At 48.4% G+C, this 14176-nt stretch overlaps 2 protein-coding genes across 2 annotated transcripts; both read left to right on the forward strand.

Moving 5' to 3' along the window:
- Window positions 1–7934: 7934 nt before the first annotated feature.
- On the forward strand, window positions 7935–9941 carry HOO65_080417 (uncharacterized protein; the record flags this gene model as incomplete). Its single annotated transcript, XM_071001555.1, has 1 exon — window positions 7935–9941. One exon carries the CDS (start codon window positions 7935–7937, stop codon window positions 9939–9941), a length of 2007 nt encoding a protein of 668 aa, XP_070856647.1.
- A 1700-nt stretch (window positions 9942–11641) lies between these two features.
- On the forward strand, window positions 11642–12576 carry HOO65_080418 (uncharacterized protein; the record flags this gene model as incomplete). The annotated part of the gene is made up of 3 exons (XM_071004360.1): window positions 11642–11821; window positions 11924–12036; window positions 12192–12576. The coding sequence occupies 3 exons, from the start codon at window positions 11642–11644 to the stop codon at window positions 12574–12576; spliced, it is 678 nt and encodes a 225-aa protein (XP_070856648.1).
- Window positions 12577–14176: the final 1600 nt, after the last annotated feature.

Raw genomic sequence — 14176 nt, forward strand, 5'->3', positions numbered from 1 at the left:
CAAAGGACGTGCATTTGCTTTTTTTTTTTTTATTTTTTTTTTGCGCCACACAACGCGACCGTTTAGTGTTAGGCTCTTGGTTCACAAAGGGCTTGCAGCAAGCTTAATGTAAGGGACTTGGACGGCTTTGGCTTGATCACACATGGAGCTGTGCTACTGAGAATCGGGAGTGGGTTGAGACCAGTGAGCACAGATGTATGTGTGTGTGATGAGGAAAGACCTTTCTAGGAAAAAGTGATACAAAATGCTCGTAAAGCGAATAGCAAATGAAAAAGAAAAAAAAAAAAAAAACTATACAAGGACCAACCCAGGTTTTCATATTGGCTACCCATAGTAAAGTAATTACTGCACATATGATATGATCCAATTATGCATACGGCTCCAGTCGTTGTTCTGGTTATCATATCTTCCCCCTTTTCCAACCCACTTTCATCCCCTCCCTCCCCCCCTAGTATCTTGCTGTATCTCCCTGCCGCCTACAACGCTGCTGACTTCGCAGTCACGGCTCCGTTTCCTTCTCTCCCCGTAGGATCTCGCGGAACAAGGATATAGTAGAACCGGGAATCCAGAGCAAAGAAGGACAGGGAAAACAAGAGAGAATGAAAGAGAGAAAGGCTTGGTTGGTTTGTCTTGGTGAAGAGAACAGGTTTTTCACTATTATCAATGATCGAGACCCCCTGTCCAAACATATGCACGCAGGCCCCACCTTGAACGTAACGGACTCGAGCTTGCGTTCAATCTTCACAGCCTGGCCTGGTTGGCTGTAAATATGGAGGAATGCGCAATCTGCTTTTTGGTAGCTTTGTTCATGTAGGTACGCACACAGGTGTGCATGTGCATATGTCGCCGTATCTGCTGAGCCCCTCTTCTCGCCATGCAACTCTCGGGTTGCTAACAAGACCAGCGTGTATGTAAAAGCATGCCCCGATCTTGGAGATGTGGCACAACCAGCAAAAAATGGCGGCTTGGAGTTTGTGTGTCTCCATGCGGGTAGTGTGCATTCACACAAACATCCGGCTCACATACACAACGCGAAACGGTGTTATGATGTGTAAGTGGAGACAGCCTCATCAAATAAAATAAAAAGGAAAGAGCATCATCGTGACGTCCCCCACCTTCCCCGAGTTTCAGGAAACGCATGTTGTCCGTTCCTTCCTTATTTTTTGCTCTTGCCCTCTTCCGGGCAGCCATTGCCTTATTTCCCACTTGCTCCTTCCTCATCAGCTTCGCCGCTCATGACTCTTCTCAGGTGTCTTAAAAGGGCGATCTTATTATTATATTATTCTAGAGTTTTCTATCCACACGAAACCTCGGATACCAAATGAGTGAAATCGGGAATAAGGCCATATAGAGACAGAGCAGATGTCGTCAGCTCCTATTCCTTATTTCGCCCTTTCCTACCACATTTAAAGAGCTCACATATTGCCTCGACGCCACAATGGCCTAAATAGGGCATGCTGCCGCCGCACCGCCGCCATCCCGCTCATTGAAGGGTGTGGCTCCCCTGAAAATAGGCAGTATCTTTAAGGCATAGTGCACTGTATCTACAGGGTCCTCTCTCTCTAGCTTGAGCTTGTTCTTACTTGTCCTAATCTCTTGTGCCCATTCTGCCTTTGCCTAGCCTTTTTCTCTCCTCGCTTCTTGAGCACGTCCTTTTTACAGCTCTCTCTTGTGAATGCCGATCATCTGCCGTTTAGGGCTAGTTGGAGCTAATTCCGACTTGGTGAATTTGTACAAGCCCAAATATTGCAGCAAATTATACTCAGCGTCTTGACATTTGGGGGGAAGGGGAAGGGTCTATGTAATGTAATATTGGATATATTTGATCCAATGGATTGGAGAAGAGGGGACGGGTGAGTTTGAACATCTTCCGTTAGCAGTGGTGCAAATTTAGCGAATAGAAGAAGGCCGAGAACGAGGAAATAGCAGTCCAAGAGAGGGATGGAAAGAGAAAAGGCCTCGCAACCAGCTGTCAGTTTTGGGCCGTGATACAAAAAAGAAGCCGAGACACACATCAGGTCCAGGCTTGCTTCTTGTCTCGTGTGGCTTGTGTTCTTGTTATAGAGCTTCCCCAGCATGAGAACGAGGCACGGTCTAGATGTTCCCTTAGCCGCCGTGCCGTCAAGCGTCCTCCCTCTCTCCCCACCATCCCACCCATTCTTATCTTGTCAAAAACCAATGCCAAGAGCGGCGCAAACAATAATTCAGACATCCCCAAGAGAACAAGCGTCTATTGCGGAATGAGGAGGGGGAGGGCTGAGTGGCACAAGGGCCCAGACGCAGGCTAGGCTGGAAAGCAGAGCAAGATACTGAGAAGAACCACTGCACTACAACGCACGGAGCTTAGAGGAAGGAAACTTTACTTTGCATTGCATTGGGCAAGACAAGCACCTTCCCCCCCCTTTTGGCTTGTCTGTCTGTTGTCCTATGTCCTGTCTGTTCCTGTTCCTGTTCCTGGCCTGGCCTGGCCTGCTTTGGTGCTAGCGTCCCCGGTGCGCATACCCCCGGTCCCCCGGTCTGTCTGCTTCCCCGGCACTCTTCTTCCCAGAAGTCGCTCTTTTTCTTTTACCAAACGCGGCTTTTTTGACAATTGGAGAGACGTGAGGACATGAAGAAAAAAATTAAGGTAAATATTTTTTTTAAAATATTGTAAAAGCGCACGGGCTGTATCAAAGCGCCGGCAGGCTGGGTATGATATAAAAAGGAAGACGACATGTGCAGTAAAATAAATAATAAAATAACCCGGCCCTCACAAATGCCTCATTACGAGCAGGAGAGGCTCAGGACAGCAAAAAATAGAAAGGACTGCTCAAGGCTTGCTTTGCCCAAGGTGGTAGCAAGAATCCCAGTGGTTCGGAAGACAGCAGGACAGACTTCTTGTCTGCTTTGCTTCTCTAGCAAATCTTGTTGTTGCCATGGTCTCCTTTTTTGCTCAAGTGTCAATTTCAAAGGCACGGACATTGCTCAAAATAAAGTGGCAGAGAATGAGAGCTGCTGATAATAGCGCAGTGTAGGCATACATCGCCTTGTAATTAGGCACATGACAACACTGCAGGATATCAATCTCTCCCAACTAATCGGAGAGCAGTGTGGTTTCTATCCATCTATGATCAAATCTCCGCGTGCGTTAGCCTAAAAAAAGGCAGAGCAAAGCCTCTCTGGCTTCTCAGTCCATAGGGTGATGTTATTTTACGTAGTGTAGCATTTTCAGATCTTTTGCTCAACAGGACATCTGTGCGGGCATTAAACCAGCAAGGAAGCCCTCTCATGTTTTATTCCCCTTGATTTATTCTCCTAGTCGTAGTAAACAACGAATTATCCCTCTACAACCAAGGCTTATCCGTGCCCAGGCCACCCCAAGTTGGTATGGGACAACATAAAACGACGGGCTAGCATAAAAAATCGAGATCTTTAGGCCTGAGCAGGTGCGACGTCTGTGTGGGTGCACAGGAGAGAAAAGACAGGAAAAACCAGACCGTGAACAAGGCGGTCCCCTGGGAACAAACAAAACAAACTGATTTCAACTACATGTGCACGCAGAGTAGTGAGAAAGCCCAGCAATAGAGTGGCAGAGGAGAGGAGGGAAGGGGGATAACAAACAGCAAAGGAACTGGTGAGCAAAAAAAAAAAAAAAAAAAAAAAAAAAGACAATATAATATAATATAATACTGCTAGGGTTATGGGAAAGACAGGGTTATCATTGCCTCTCTGGGAGCCCTCGTCTCGTCTTATACGCACCACCAAAAAGCCTTGGGGTCAGTTCCTGGATTAAACGCGAAAGGACGAGGCAGCAAAAACAACAAAGAAGCAAAGGACCAAGAAGCAGGAGACTAAAAAAACTAAAAGTGCCAAACCAAGCAAGCGAGGCAAGCTCGCAGCCGTGTTTTACTTGGAGACAGACGTCTGTCTTCTTTGGTCTAGCTCCGGGTGTCAGCAGAGGCAAAGAGACAAAGGAGCCTTTCCTGTGCTTTTCCTCTGGTCTTGTTTCCGCTAGCATATGTGTTTGCGACTAGCTCAGGACAGGCAAAAAAATAACGAGCTTTTTGCTTCCCTTTGCTTTTAGTGAGGGCTTAGTGTTGGTATGACGACGACCAAGACCAGAGACATGACGACACGAAGGCCGAGAGGGAGGAAAGGACAAAAACAAGCCGAGAAGAAACTCTAAGACAGCCACAGCTATAGTCTCCCTCTTGCCCGTGTCCCCCCTGTTTGATAACCCTAGACAGGCATACCGACGGGTGTCATTCGTGGGTCTTTATTCTTGTTCTCACAAAGCAAAAAGCCGAAAGGCCGCTTCAAGAGACGTGACAATGATGCTGCTTAGCCACTCGGCACTAGGCCAAGACGAGTATTCTTGCTCGTTTTCCCTTTCCCTTGACGCTATCCATTTGGTGAGAACAAAAAGGAGAGAAGTGAGTGCGTGTGTGAGAGAGAAAACAAGCAAACCCCCTCTGCGTTTCTCAGACCGTATGGCTCCCTCTTTGTCCAAGCCTGCCTCAGATCGGCCTTTCTGCCTTTCAAAAATGATCTGTGCTGGGTTTCTGCGAGCAGAGGTAGACTCGGCTTCCCTCGTTGTCTTTGTCTCCTCTGCTCCCCCATGGACCCTTATATTGCCCCCCCGTATCTATTTCTCCATGTCACATAGCCGATATAACAGTGGATACATGACAAAACAGACAAGATTTCAACTAGGTTAAAGGGATCGTGGAGCTGTTGGGGTTGCCTTGCCCTATATTTCCATTGCAACCGTCTGGAGAGCTGATAGGACTAAATGATCGCTGGCGATACTACGTCCTACCCCCAACAACAGAGCGGAAACAAAGCAGACCATTTGGGTGGTAGCTAGCTAGCTAGCTGGCTAGCTGGCTTGGGAACTTGGATTGGGACGCTGCTGTCTCGTGGACGGGAAAGCTCGATCTCTAGCCGATCTGACGGCCTCCCTTTGAAAGGAGCCAACCCAATGGTACACTTCGTGAGTGGCCCACTGTCCTCTTCCCTTTCGTCTTGGAATCCGGTCCAGGCCCAGGTGTTGGCCAGGCTTTAGTGCCAGCCAGCCAGCCAGCGAGCAGAACCAAAAGAACCCAAAAGGCGGAAACGGGAGGGGGGGGCGAAGATGAAGAGAGGTTGTGAAATGCAGGTACTAAGGAATACAAAGAAAGTACTGATTCGTATTGTGCCTGTGCTTGTGCAAGCGGCCATGTCTGAACAATCCAGACAATGAAATACAGCGCACATGTACAAACCCTTATTGCACACTGTCTTTGTTAACCCTGGTTTTAGCATAAAGCCCACAATTATTGAATATTACCGATGCGGGCCAAAGCAGCCAATCAGAGCAGCCCGTGGCTATCCTTTTCAAGGCTGGTGCACGCCCTCTTGCTCTTGAGAAATCTTAATCAGACTCCCTGCGGGCCTAGGGCCCAAGGGCAAAGAGAGGGGGGAGGGTGTGGTGCGATGGCCTGGCTAGGCTGTTTGCTCTACCCTGGCCTGGGGGCTCTGCATGTACTCGAGGCCTTTTTTTTCTTTTTTTTTTTTTTTTTTTTTTTTAATTCTCATTTTTCCTTTTGCTTTGCATGTTTGTTGTCTTCGTGATGAGGTTAGGAGACGACAAGGAGAGACCGCCAGAAGCAAGCACCAAGTATCAGACTCAAGTCACAGACCCCTTCTCTCCGACCAAGCGTCCTTGCGTGCTTGTCGCTGGACTGCCTCGCTGCTCCACTCCAGCCATGTCCCGTGCAAAAAGGCCCCAAGGACAATCACGGGGGAACCAAGAGTAGAACTGAGGTACATGAGAGATGCAGAGTGAGCTTCATTGAAGCTTCCTAGAGAGGCAATGCACACTAGGCGCCTTGTCCGACAGCAAGACAGACCAGACCGACTGGAAGAGCAGGAAAACGAGACAAGATGTGAATGCAGATCATAACTTTGGGTGTATTGTGCTTGCTTGTGCAGAGGCGGAATACATACAGGCTGTCTTGTGTGTAAATGCTGTCTTGCAATTGTGTGTATGCAGTAGGAAAAGCAGGAAAGTAAGCAGGCGTTGCTAAGGGCGCGGTTGTGGGTATGGGAATAAATAACGACCGGAACTGAGGACATGGTACAAGACAAGACAAGCACGATACATACATTGGCATATACGGTGTTGTATCTGCAACAAATCTACATCTACAGGAAACAGTCGCTTCTGGTTGGCGGGGGCAAACTCTGTTATTCTGACACCAACAAACAAACGCCCGATAAGTCTGCTAGGCCGTCCGTTTGTCTGGCCCGTTTGTCTGGCCCGTTTGTTGCTTCCCTTTCTATTTTCTTTGCCATCTGGTTGCTCCCTTACCTTCCCTCTCTGTTCCCCCCTCCCCCCCCCGAAGCGAGCTAGCGTAATGGGCGGGGTAGGCAAGAAGGCGGACAGAGGGGTAGTAGAGTGCTGAGCGCGGGCAGGTGGGCGGGCGGGCGATGGCGCGATGGGAGTGCTCGCTACGTGGGAGGCAAGTGCCTGGATGGCTTAACGGACCTGCCTCGGCGGTGGTCTAGTCTTGCAGGTTTGCAGGTTTGCAGTTGCAGCTTGTTACAGCCATGATGCAGACTATACGTCGTGTGTCATGGCTGCGTTTTGTACTTGCTTTTTTTGTTCTTTCTTTTTCTTCTTGTCCCCCTTGGCGTCTCCTTCTTGAATTATCGTTCGATAATACTTGCTTTTGGCCAGAACGGTTGCGAGATGGAACTAGATAGACCGCGAAAGCATCAGGTGGCACCTCTTTGGCCGAGAATCTCCACTCGTCCCGTTTGTTCTTTCTTTTTTCTTCTTCTTGTAAGGCATCCGCCTGCTTGTTTTCTGTAACATGGTGTTTCTTTTTTATTTTTTATTTTATTTTTTTCATTTTAGCTTACTTTTATCTTACTTTTATCTTTCATTTGCTTGATCAGTTGGCGGGCTCTATGAAAACCCATCTCTATACTGCTTCTTTTTCTTTTTTACACCTCGATTTTCGTCGACCCATCCATCTCCTCGCTTGCCAGGAACAAAATGAGAAAATGTATAAAAAGATATAAAAACCAGATAAAAGAAGGCCATATAACAGAAAATAAAAGAAGAAAAAAACAGGTGAGCAACGAGTCGCCTTGTCCTTGTGCTTGTGCTAATTATTCCTTGTAGGCCTGTCCCTTGCTATTTTTTTTTTTCTCTCTTTCTATCTGGAGCAGCCTATTCCCTGCTCCCTTGATCCCTTGTACTTTGCAGTTATTCCCTGTTTGCATCCCTGCCATAGTGCTTTCCTTTCTCCTTCCTGGCTTGTTTGCTGCCTCGGTCGATTAATTCAATGCTATTTTATCTCGCCTAGACCTAATTTCTGTCGTTCTTGCTTGTTCTTGTTCGCTCTTTCTCTATATCGCTTCATATATTATTACCGCCAGCCCTCTTCACCCTTCTCCTTCTCCTGCCCTCCAGCTCTTCTTGTTGATTCTCATTTTTCTTCCTCTCTCTCTTGCATTCGCATGAAAACCTTCTTCTCCTCCTCTGCAAACCTTTTATTAGTTCTTTGCACATAGCAACGTTTAAGCTTCATTCACGCTTCCACTCCTCCTCCTCCTCCTCCATACTTATACGCTCTGTTGCTTTCGCCTCACAAACGAGCGCCACTACAAGAAATTCTCGCTTGCTGGCTCTATCTGTGTTTCGCCAACACACATTTTCTTTCTCGCATAAAACCTCGCGCAGCACAGTGCTGCTGACCCATAACCCCCCATTATCGTCTGTCTTTTGCCGAGAGCATTGATTCACATTGTCTGTTTGTGTCTCTGGTCGACACACGAACACATTCCCACAACATATACTTGGGCGAGACCTCCCAATTCTGCTACCGCACCGCACCGCAACTGGTAGCTTGCTTGCTTTTCTTCACATCTTTACCTTTTCTACTCCTTCGTCCATAGCATTCACCATGGCAGCTTCTGCACAATTGTCCATGTCCCGCCTAGAAAGGCTCTTTTCCCGGAGAAGGGTCTCCCCATCACATCCCCAGCAGCACCAGCTGCAACAAACTTCCTATTCTTCCGCCCACAATGCTCTCCCCTCACCAGCGGCCTCTGAAGACGATGAGCCACTGCTATTCCCATCCCCCTCCTTCATCAAACCAACGGCCTCCCGCATGGTTGCCCGGGATGAAGTGACCCTGCAGAAATCGCCTTCGCGTCTCAACCTCACCCTTTCTACACAGAATCTAAAAAGACCCGGCTCCTCACATGTCGTGTCACCGGCACGCAAAGTGCCAAACTCTAGAAATTCCAATTTCAGTGCAAGCAGCAGAAGCACTATTTCTAGCACCATCAGCGCCAGTCCGAGCACCAGCACCAGTCCTAGCACTGTCTGCAGTGCCGACTACAACGCCGAGTATCCCACTTCTTCTATTTCTAGCCGTCGCTCCCACTGCGTCATCCCCACCCTTACCTTCCAACTCTCTCCCGGGAATGACTACCCGTCTCCTATTGAAACTCCCCCTATGTCACCTGGCCTCGGCTTGGAGCCGCCTCTATCCGCTGGTCTAGGCTGCTTTGACCCTCCTCGGTCGCCTGGCCTTAATTTTGAGCCGCGTCCATCTTTTTGCTCGGAAATGTCCATCAACAGCTACTTCGAAGGTGGCAAGCTAGAAAACTTCCCTCATCCTCCCCGTCCCATCACTCCTCCTTCATCAGAGGCAGAAGACTGTGTTAGAACACCTAGTGTTGCATCCCCCCAGCGTGCGCCCCCTACCAGACTAGTTGCCAGAGGGCCTGCCCCCGACTTCTCTTCCTTCCAGTTCCCTCCCAAGGCTGCAGGCGCGCCATTGCCTACTCCGAGCCAGTCTCCCAAGATGCCTGTCAAGGGCTCCAGAGCTGCATTGGCTCCTATCAATGTGGCTACTCGCAATAACAGAATCGCAGTGTCTAACCCCGAGATGCGCGATGCCTTCAACTCCCTTAGACGGTCAAGCAGTGTGTCTGGCGCTGAGATTTACCAAAAGGCTCCCATGTCGCCGATCCGTCCCAAGACATCTGCCAGTGCTGACGGAATTCTTCGCGAGCCCACTGTGAATGACTTCATGGATCTCAACGACGAAGACATTGCCGAAGAAGAGGCACAGTTGCAGCAGCGCAAGCGCAGCCTCGTTCCCTCCAAGTCTACCAACAGACTGGACCTGGAGACCAAGGCCCGCGCTCGTGCCTTCACCCACACCAAGAACAAGGCTGTCTCAGAGACGGCCGCGTCTGAGTCGATGCCTGCTTCAGACTCTAACCTCCTAACCTTGTCGCCGCCCATGTCCAGCCAGCCGGCTACCCTGGCTGCGTTTCAAGCGGCGCGCATTGCTACTCGCTACGACTTCAACCTGGTCTACGTGGTTAACCTGTGGCCAAACTCTGCCGACCCCATGGCCACTCCCACTTGCTCCTCGGTGCGCAACTCCCAACTGTCTGTCGCCGAATCATCGCAAAACCGTCTTACTGGCCGCCTGCTGGCCGCTTATGGTCTTGAGTGTGTGCAGTCCCCTTTTCGCATCTCATCTGTAGTGCACTCCAAGATTCTCCAGGCCGAAGACTGGATCGAGTACCGCTGCCCTGAGATCCACGATGATGAGTTCTCGCAGGGCTATGCATGCTCATTCTACACTGGCCAATATGGCCGCCGCAAATCGGAAACTGACGTTACTCCGGCATCTGCCCGTGATGCGTCCTGCCGCAGAAACATTGACCGCGGCATTGTCTTCGCCGCGTACCGCAAGCCTACGCCTGGAAAGGCCCGCCGTGCTTACTCCAAATCTGATCTGGAGCAGCTACGCCACGAGGCTGAGGCACTGGTGGAGATGCTGATGGACATTCACTTCACGTCGTCGCTGCAGAGCGCCTCGCTTTTTGCTAAGCACTTTGAAGAGACAGGTCCTATGCCCGCACACACGCCGCCAATGCACTCGTAAAGAAGGAGGGTAGTGCTTGATTGCCTACTGGAATAGTCAAAATGCTTCTTTTCTGTTCTGTTTCTCAGCCTTGTTTCTCAGGCTTCTTCTTTTTTACGACTGTTTTCTTTTTTTCTTATTTTCTATCTAACGGCTGCTACGATTCCAATGCCGGCTGATCTTCCACAAGATTTCAGCCATGCTTATTTTTATCGCGCTCTCTTCCATTCTGTTCGCTTCGGCATGCAAAAACGACCTTCAATCTCTATGTACATCTTTTGTGCTCATATCTACTTTGTAATTTTCGACCATTCTTGGCACAAGCTCAAAAACTACTTTTCCTTTGTTTATTCCTCTTCCAGGCTTGCTCCTGGCTACATTACACGGCAGTCGCCTGCTACAATACTATCAAAGTCAAGTCACCTACACCTTTCTGGTCTCTGACACTCACTATCTTTACCATTATTTCTTTTTCTTACTTTTGTACTTCTTTGTCTCATTTCCTTTGTCTTATTTCCTTTTGGCTTTATTTTGGGGTTTCCTCAGCGAATTTTGGGATGGCTTTTTGATTGTCTTTGATTTCTTGTCCTTCTCTTATTTTCCTATATTTGTTTCGTGTTTATGGGTTCTTATATCCTTTTGCCCTTTCGAAGGGACAGTTTTCTCCTTGCGAATTTTGTTTTTTAGGCTTCCTTTTTCCTCCTTTTGCACATATTGCCCATCACTTTGTTATGCTTGTTCTGTGATATCCCCCTCTTCTACTGAATCGTCCTAGTTTGATCTTACCAAGTAGTTAGCTGTTGAATTTTGCACTTTATCTCATTCCGCTAAGCAAAAAAAAAGTTTGAATATTTCACAAAGTAAACTGGATAAAAGGGGTGCAAATGATTTCAATCTTGCCAGTTGCTGAATGTCGAGTCTGTGCTTTGCTATTTTTCCTCGTGTCTGTTTTTGTCTTGCGTGATTCGCCGGAGGTGTCCCGATTAGGCAGTTGTAACTTCTTGAACATTCGCATATTAGGCTCAAGATAATTAGATGAGGACTGGATTGGAATGGGGCAACTACTGGTTGTTGTGATGTAAAAGAGGGGATGCGAAAGTTTTTATGTCAAGTATTTCTGTCCTGGTCCTGTGCAGATAAATATCCATATAGCTTTTTGCTTATCAGTATAGTTTGGAGAGAGATGAGATCTATGATTAATGATCATATAGGAAAGAAAGTAATGCTGCTGCTGTTAATGTTTACAAAATATGCCTTTCTTTTGGATAGGCCCCCCGGCTTGCTTTGGATATGAATAGAGACTAGATCCTGTCCTTCTAAATGTTTACTTTGAATATTAGTTTGACTCAAGTTTTCGCTCTTGCCTAGCATGGCTGGACGTTCATGCCTAGAACAGCTTCTTTTTCCTGCTCTATCAATCTCGCCATCTTCTTCACCACTTCTAACTTCGTTGTTCCCCCCCTTTATCACCTCTCGCCCACCCATTTGCCGTACAACTTCCACCCACCACCTGACAGAATAGAATTCACCGCAACCTCCATCTCCATCACGGGCTCTGGCCTCCTCACAACCTACGCCTTTACGTTTGGAGTCTCTATCCGCACAACCACTGATACACTTGCCACCGACTATCTATCGCCATTTCTGCCGTCGCACCTTCGTCATCTAAATCCAGATCATTGCCGCTAGCGCGGTCGGATAGTCCGCCAAACAGGAGGGAAATGGCTAAGGGTGGCTTCAAAGGCGGAAATGATTCCGTGGACAACGATCAAAAGAGGAAGTGGGACAGATCGCTACGCAGTCTTAGCGGTGTCAGTAGTGTATCAAGCATGGACGAAGACTCGCCATCGGAGGATGAACTGTGCACCAAACTAATTCGTTTGGCTACTGAGCTTCGTGAGGTAAGCTCCTGAACTGAGTATTTCCCTCGCTTCCTCTCGCCTCTCGCCTCTCCATTTTCATCTTCTTTCTTCTTTATAGCTTGTTAACTCACCCTCGAGTAGCTACGATCTAAACGCAAAACTGGCCGTGCTACGCAATTCAGAATCTACAAAAAGAAACTGAAACTCCTGCGTAGAAAGGTTGCCAGCGCTCTGCGCGCCAAGTCGTTCCAGGAGTGAGTCTTTGCATTTTACCCTCTTCCTTATGTAGCTGGATCCCCTCCCCGTTCTCCTAGCACCTTTGTCTGTGTTTGCAGCTTGGGGGCTAGTTGGTTGGTTGGCAGCAGCTTCGCTGCGACCGAGGTACGTCATGCAATGGTACTTGACCAAGTGTCTGGCCAATTAGCCAATGTGAACTACTGCCATTGCCACCAACATCACCAACAGCAATACCAACACCAGGACCAGGACCAGCACCAGCACCAGCGCCAGCACTAACGCTAATACTCCCCCCGCCGCCTAGCGTCCAAAACATGCGTCAATCCTTTGAAGAAGGCATAGTCCAGGACACGAAAAACAAAGCTTTACGGCACGAGGTGGCCGGCCTGATGGACGAGGTATACGAGGGAACGGAGGATGCGTTTGGCGTCCTTGAAGCTAGTGTTGCCGCGCATATGCGAGAGGCTACAGAAGCGAGTGAGCGGTATTGGGGGAGCCGTCGCAAGGAAGGCGTGTCACGGACGGAGGGCGGACCGCTGAGAGAGTCAACGTCATAGAAGGAATGATTAGGGTAGATGTTTCGAAAGGCCAGTGGCCATAGAATGGTCATGTCAGTAAATGTTTCTATGTATGTCTATTAAAGGGGTAACACTAAAAATACAATGGTGTGGGTAGCAGATGCACAGCGACTATCTTTTCTAAGTGGCTTATGTTGTTGTTTGCTGGATGTTGGAGAGGTTGCCGTTTTCTTTTCCTCTTTTGATATCGAGCCGGGTGGTAGTGGTACATGGGAGTTGTAGAAAGTGAGAGATGAATATCAAACAAAGCGACAAGTAAGCGAAAAAGCGCAACGACTAAGCGGAAGAAGCGCCCAGTCGGTGTTGGTAGACTGAGTGGCGTTGGTGGTAGTACAAAACAGTTGTGAGGAGTCGCTTGATGGCTTGCAAATTTGCAGTCTAGCAAAGGCACAAAGCGAGTCAAGCTGAGGTTCGCGAGTGAGAAAAAAAAACGAAACTGCGGAAGCTAGATCTTAAAGCCAAAGCCTGCCATGCATGCCTTATACGCCGCAATTGCTGGTGCACAATCGGCTGCTGGATCGGCCGCCTTGCTGAACAGCATGCACTCGTCACGTCGGGCTTTTTCTTCTTTGCAGACACAGCACGGCTGGGAAGAGGGAAAGGAGAAAAAGGGTTAGCGGGAGTCCGGTATAGCGTAAGGGTACGGGAGGTGGTGTCGAAAGGTAGGGGCGTACCTTGGGTTTGCTTGGGGCGTCGGTGCCGGCTGCCGGAACGGCAGTAGAAGCTGCCGGAACTGTGCCACGGATGGTGTTAGTGTGACATACTGCGGTGAAATCTACGTGTGTACGGTGCAAAGATGGCGGCGCATTGAGATAGACCGGGCCAGACCGGGCTGGGTAGCTTGGGGGACGTACTAGGGCAGGAAGTATCGGCAGACATTGCGAGTGCTACCTGTGACAAAGACGGGGAAAAAGAACAGAGTAGGAAAAAGCGGAAGTGACTGGACAACGAAGATATGGGGAGGAAGTGCAAAAAAAGAAAGGAGATCTCGGGTCACGGATTTGTAGTAAAGCTCTGAGTGATGCGTTCACCTTTCGCCGTTAAGCTTTCTCTTTTTTCCTCTTTTTTTTTTCTACTTGTCGCAATCAACTCATCGATGACGGAAGAACGACGGGCTTTTGCTTTGTCAGCAACAAACCATACAAAAGTGGAGAATTTAACAGCTTCCTTTCCAAAAGCACGCACTTGTGAATGCGGCGACATGGGAATTAGTCAGCTGCCACAGAGCCGTAGTGATGTAATCTTAGCCACTTGGCGCCACATCACGTGAATAGACTACATGTTACACTAAAGCTTGTACTCTGCTCAGATATAAACGACACATACTGCTAGATTCCATTCTCCAAGATACAGCGTCATTGTTCTCGTCAAGATATGGCCGTAGTTACAACATGAACTATCTCCTGAGATTGATGCCGATGTCGTGTCATATCCATATCATTGATAGCAAGGTTTAGCTATTATATAAATATGTGAAAACATTCCTATTCGCACCTGAAAAGTTTAATGCTCCGCACACCAAGTAATTGAAACGATCACATAGATAATATAACAACAGCCTAGCTAATCAAATAGTCAT

The sequence above is a fragment of the Ceratocystis lukuohia genome (genome assembly GCF_044167205.1).
Source record: "Ceratocystis lukuohia strain C4212 chromosome Unknown Supercontig8_pilon, whole genome shotgun sequence".
Classification (NCBI taxonomy): domain Eukaryota; kingdom Fungi; phylum Ascomycota; class Sordariomycetes; order Microascales; family Ceratocystidaceae; genus Ceratocystis; species Ceratocystis lukuohia.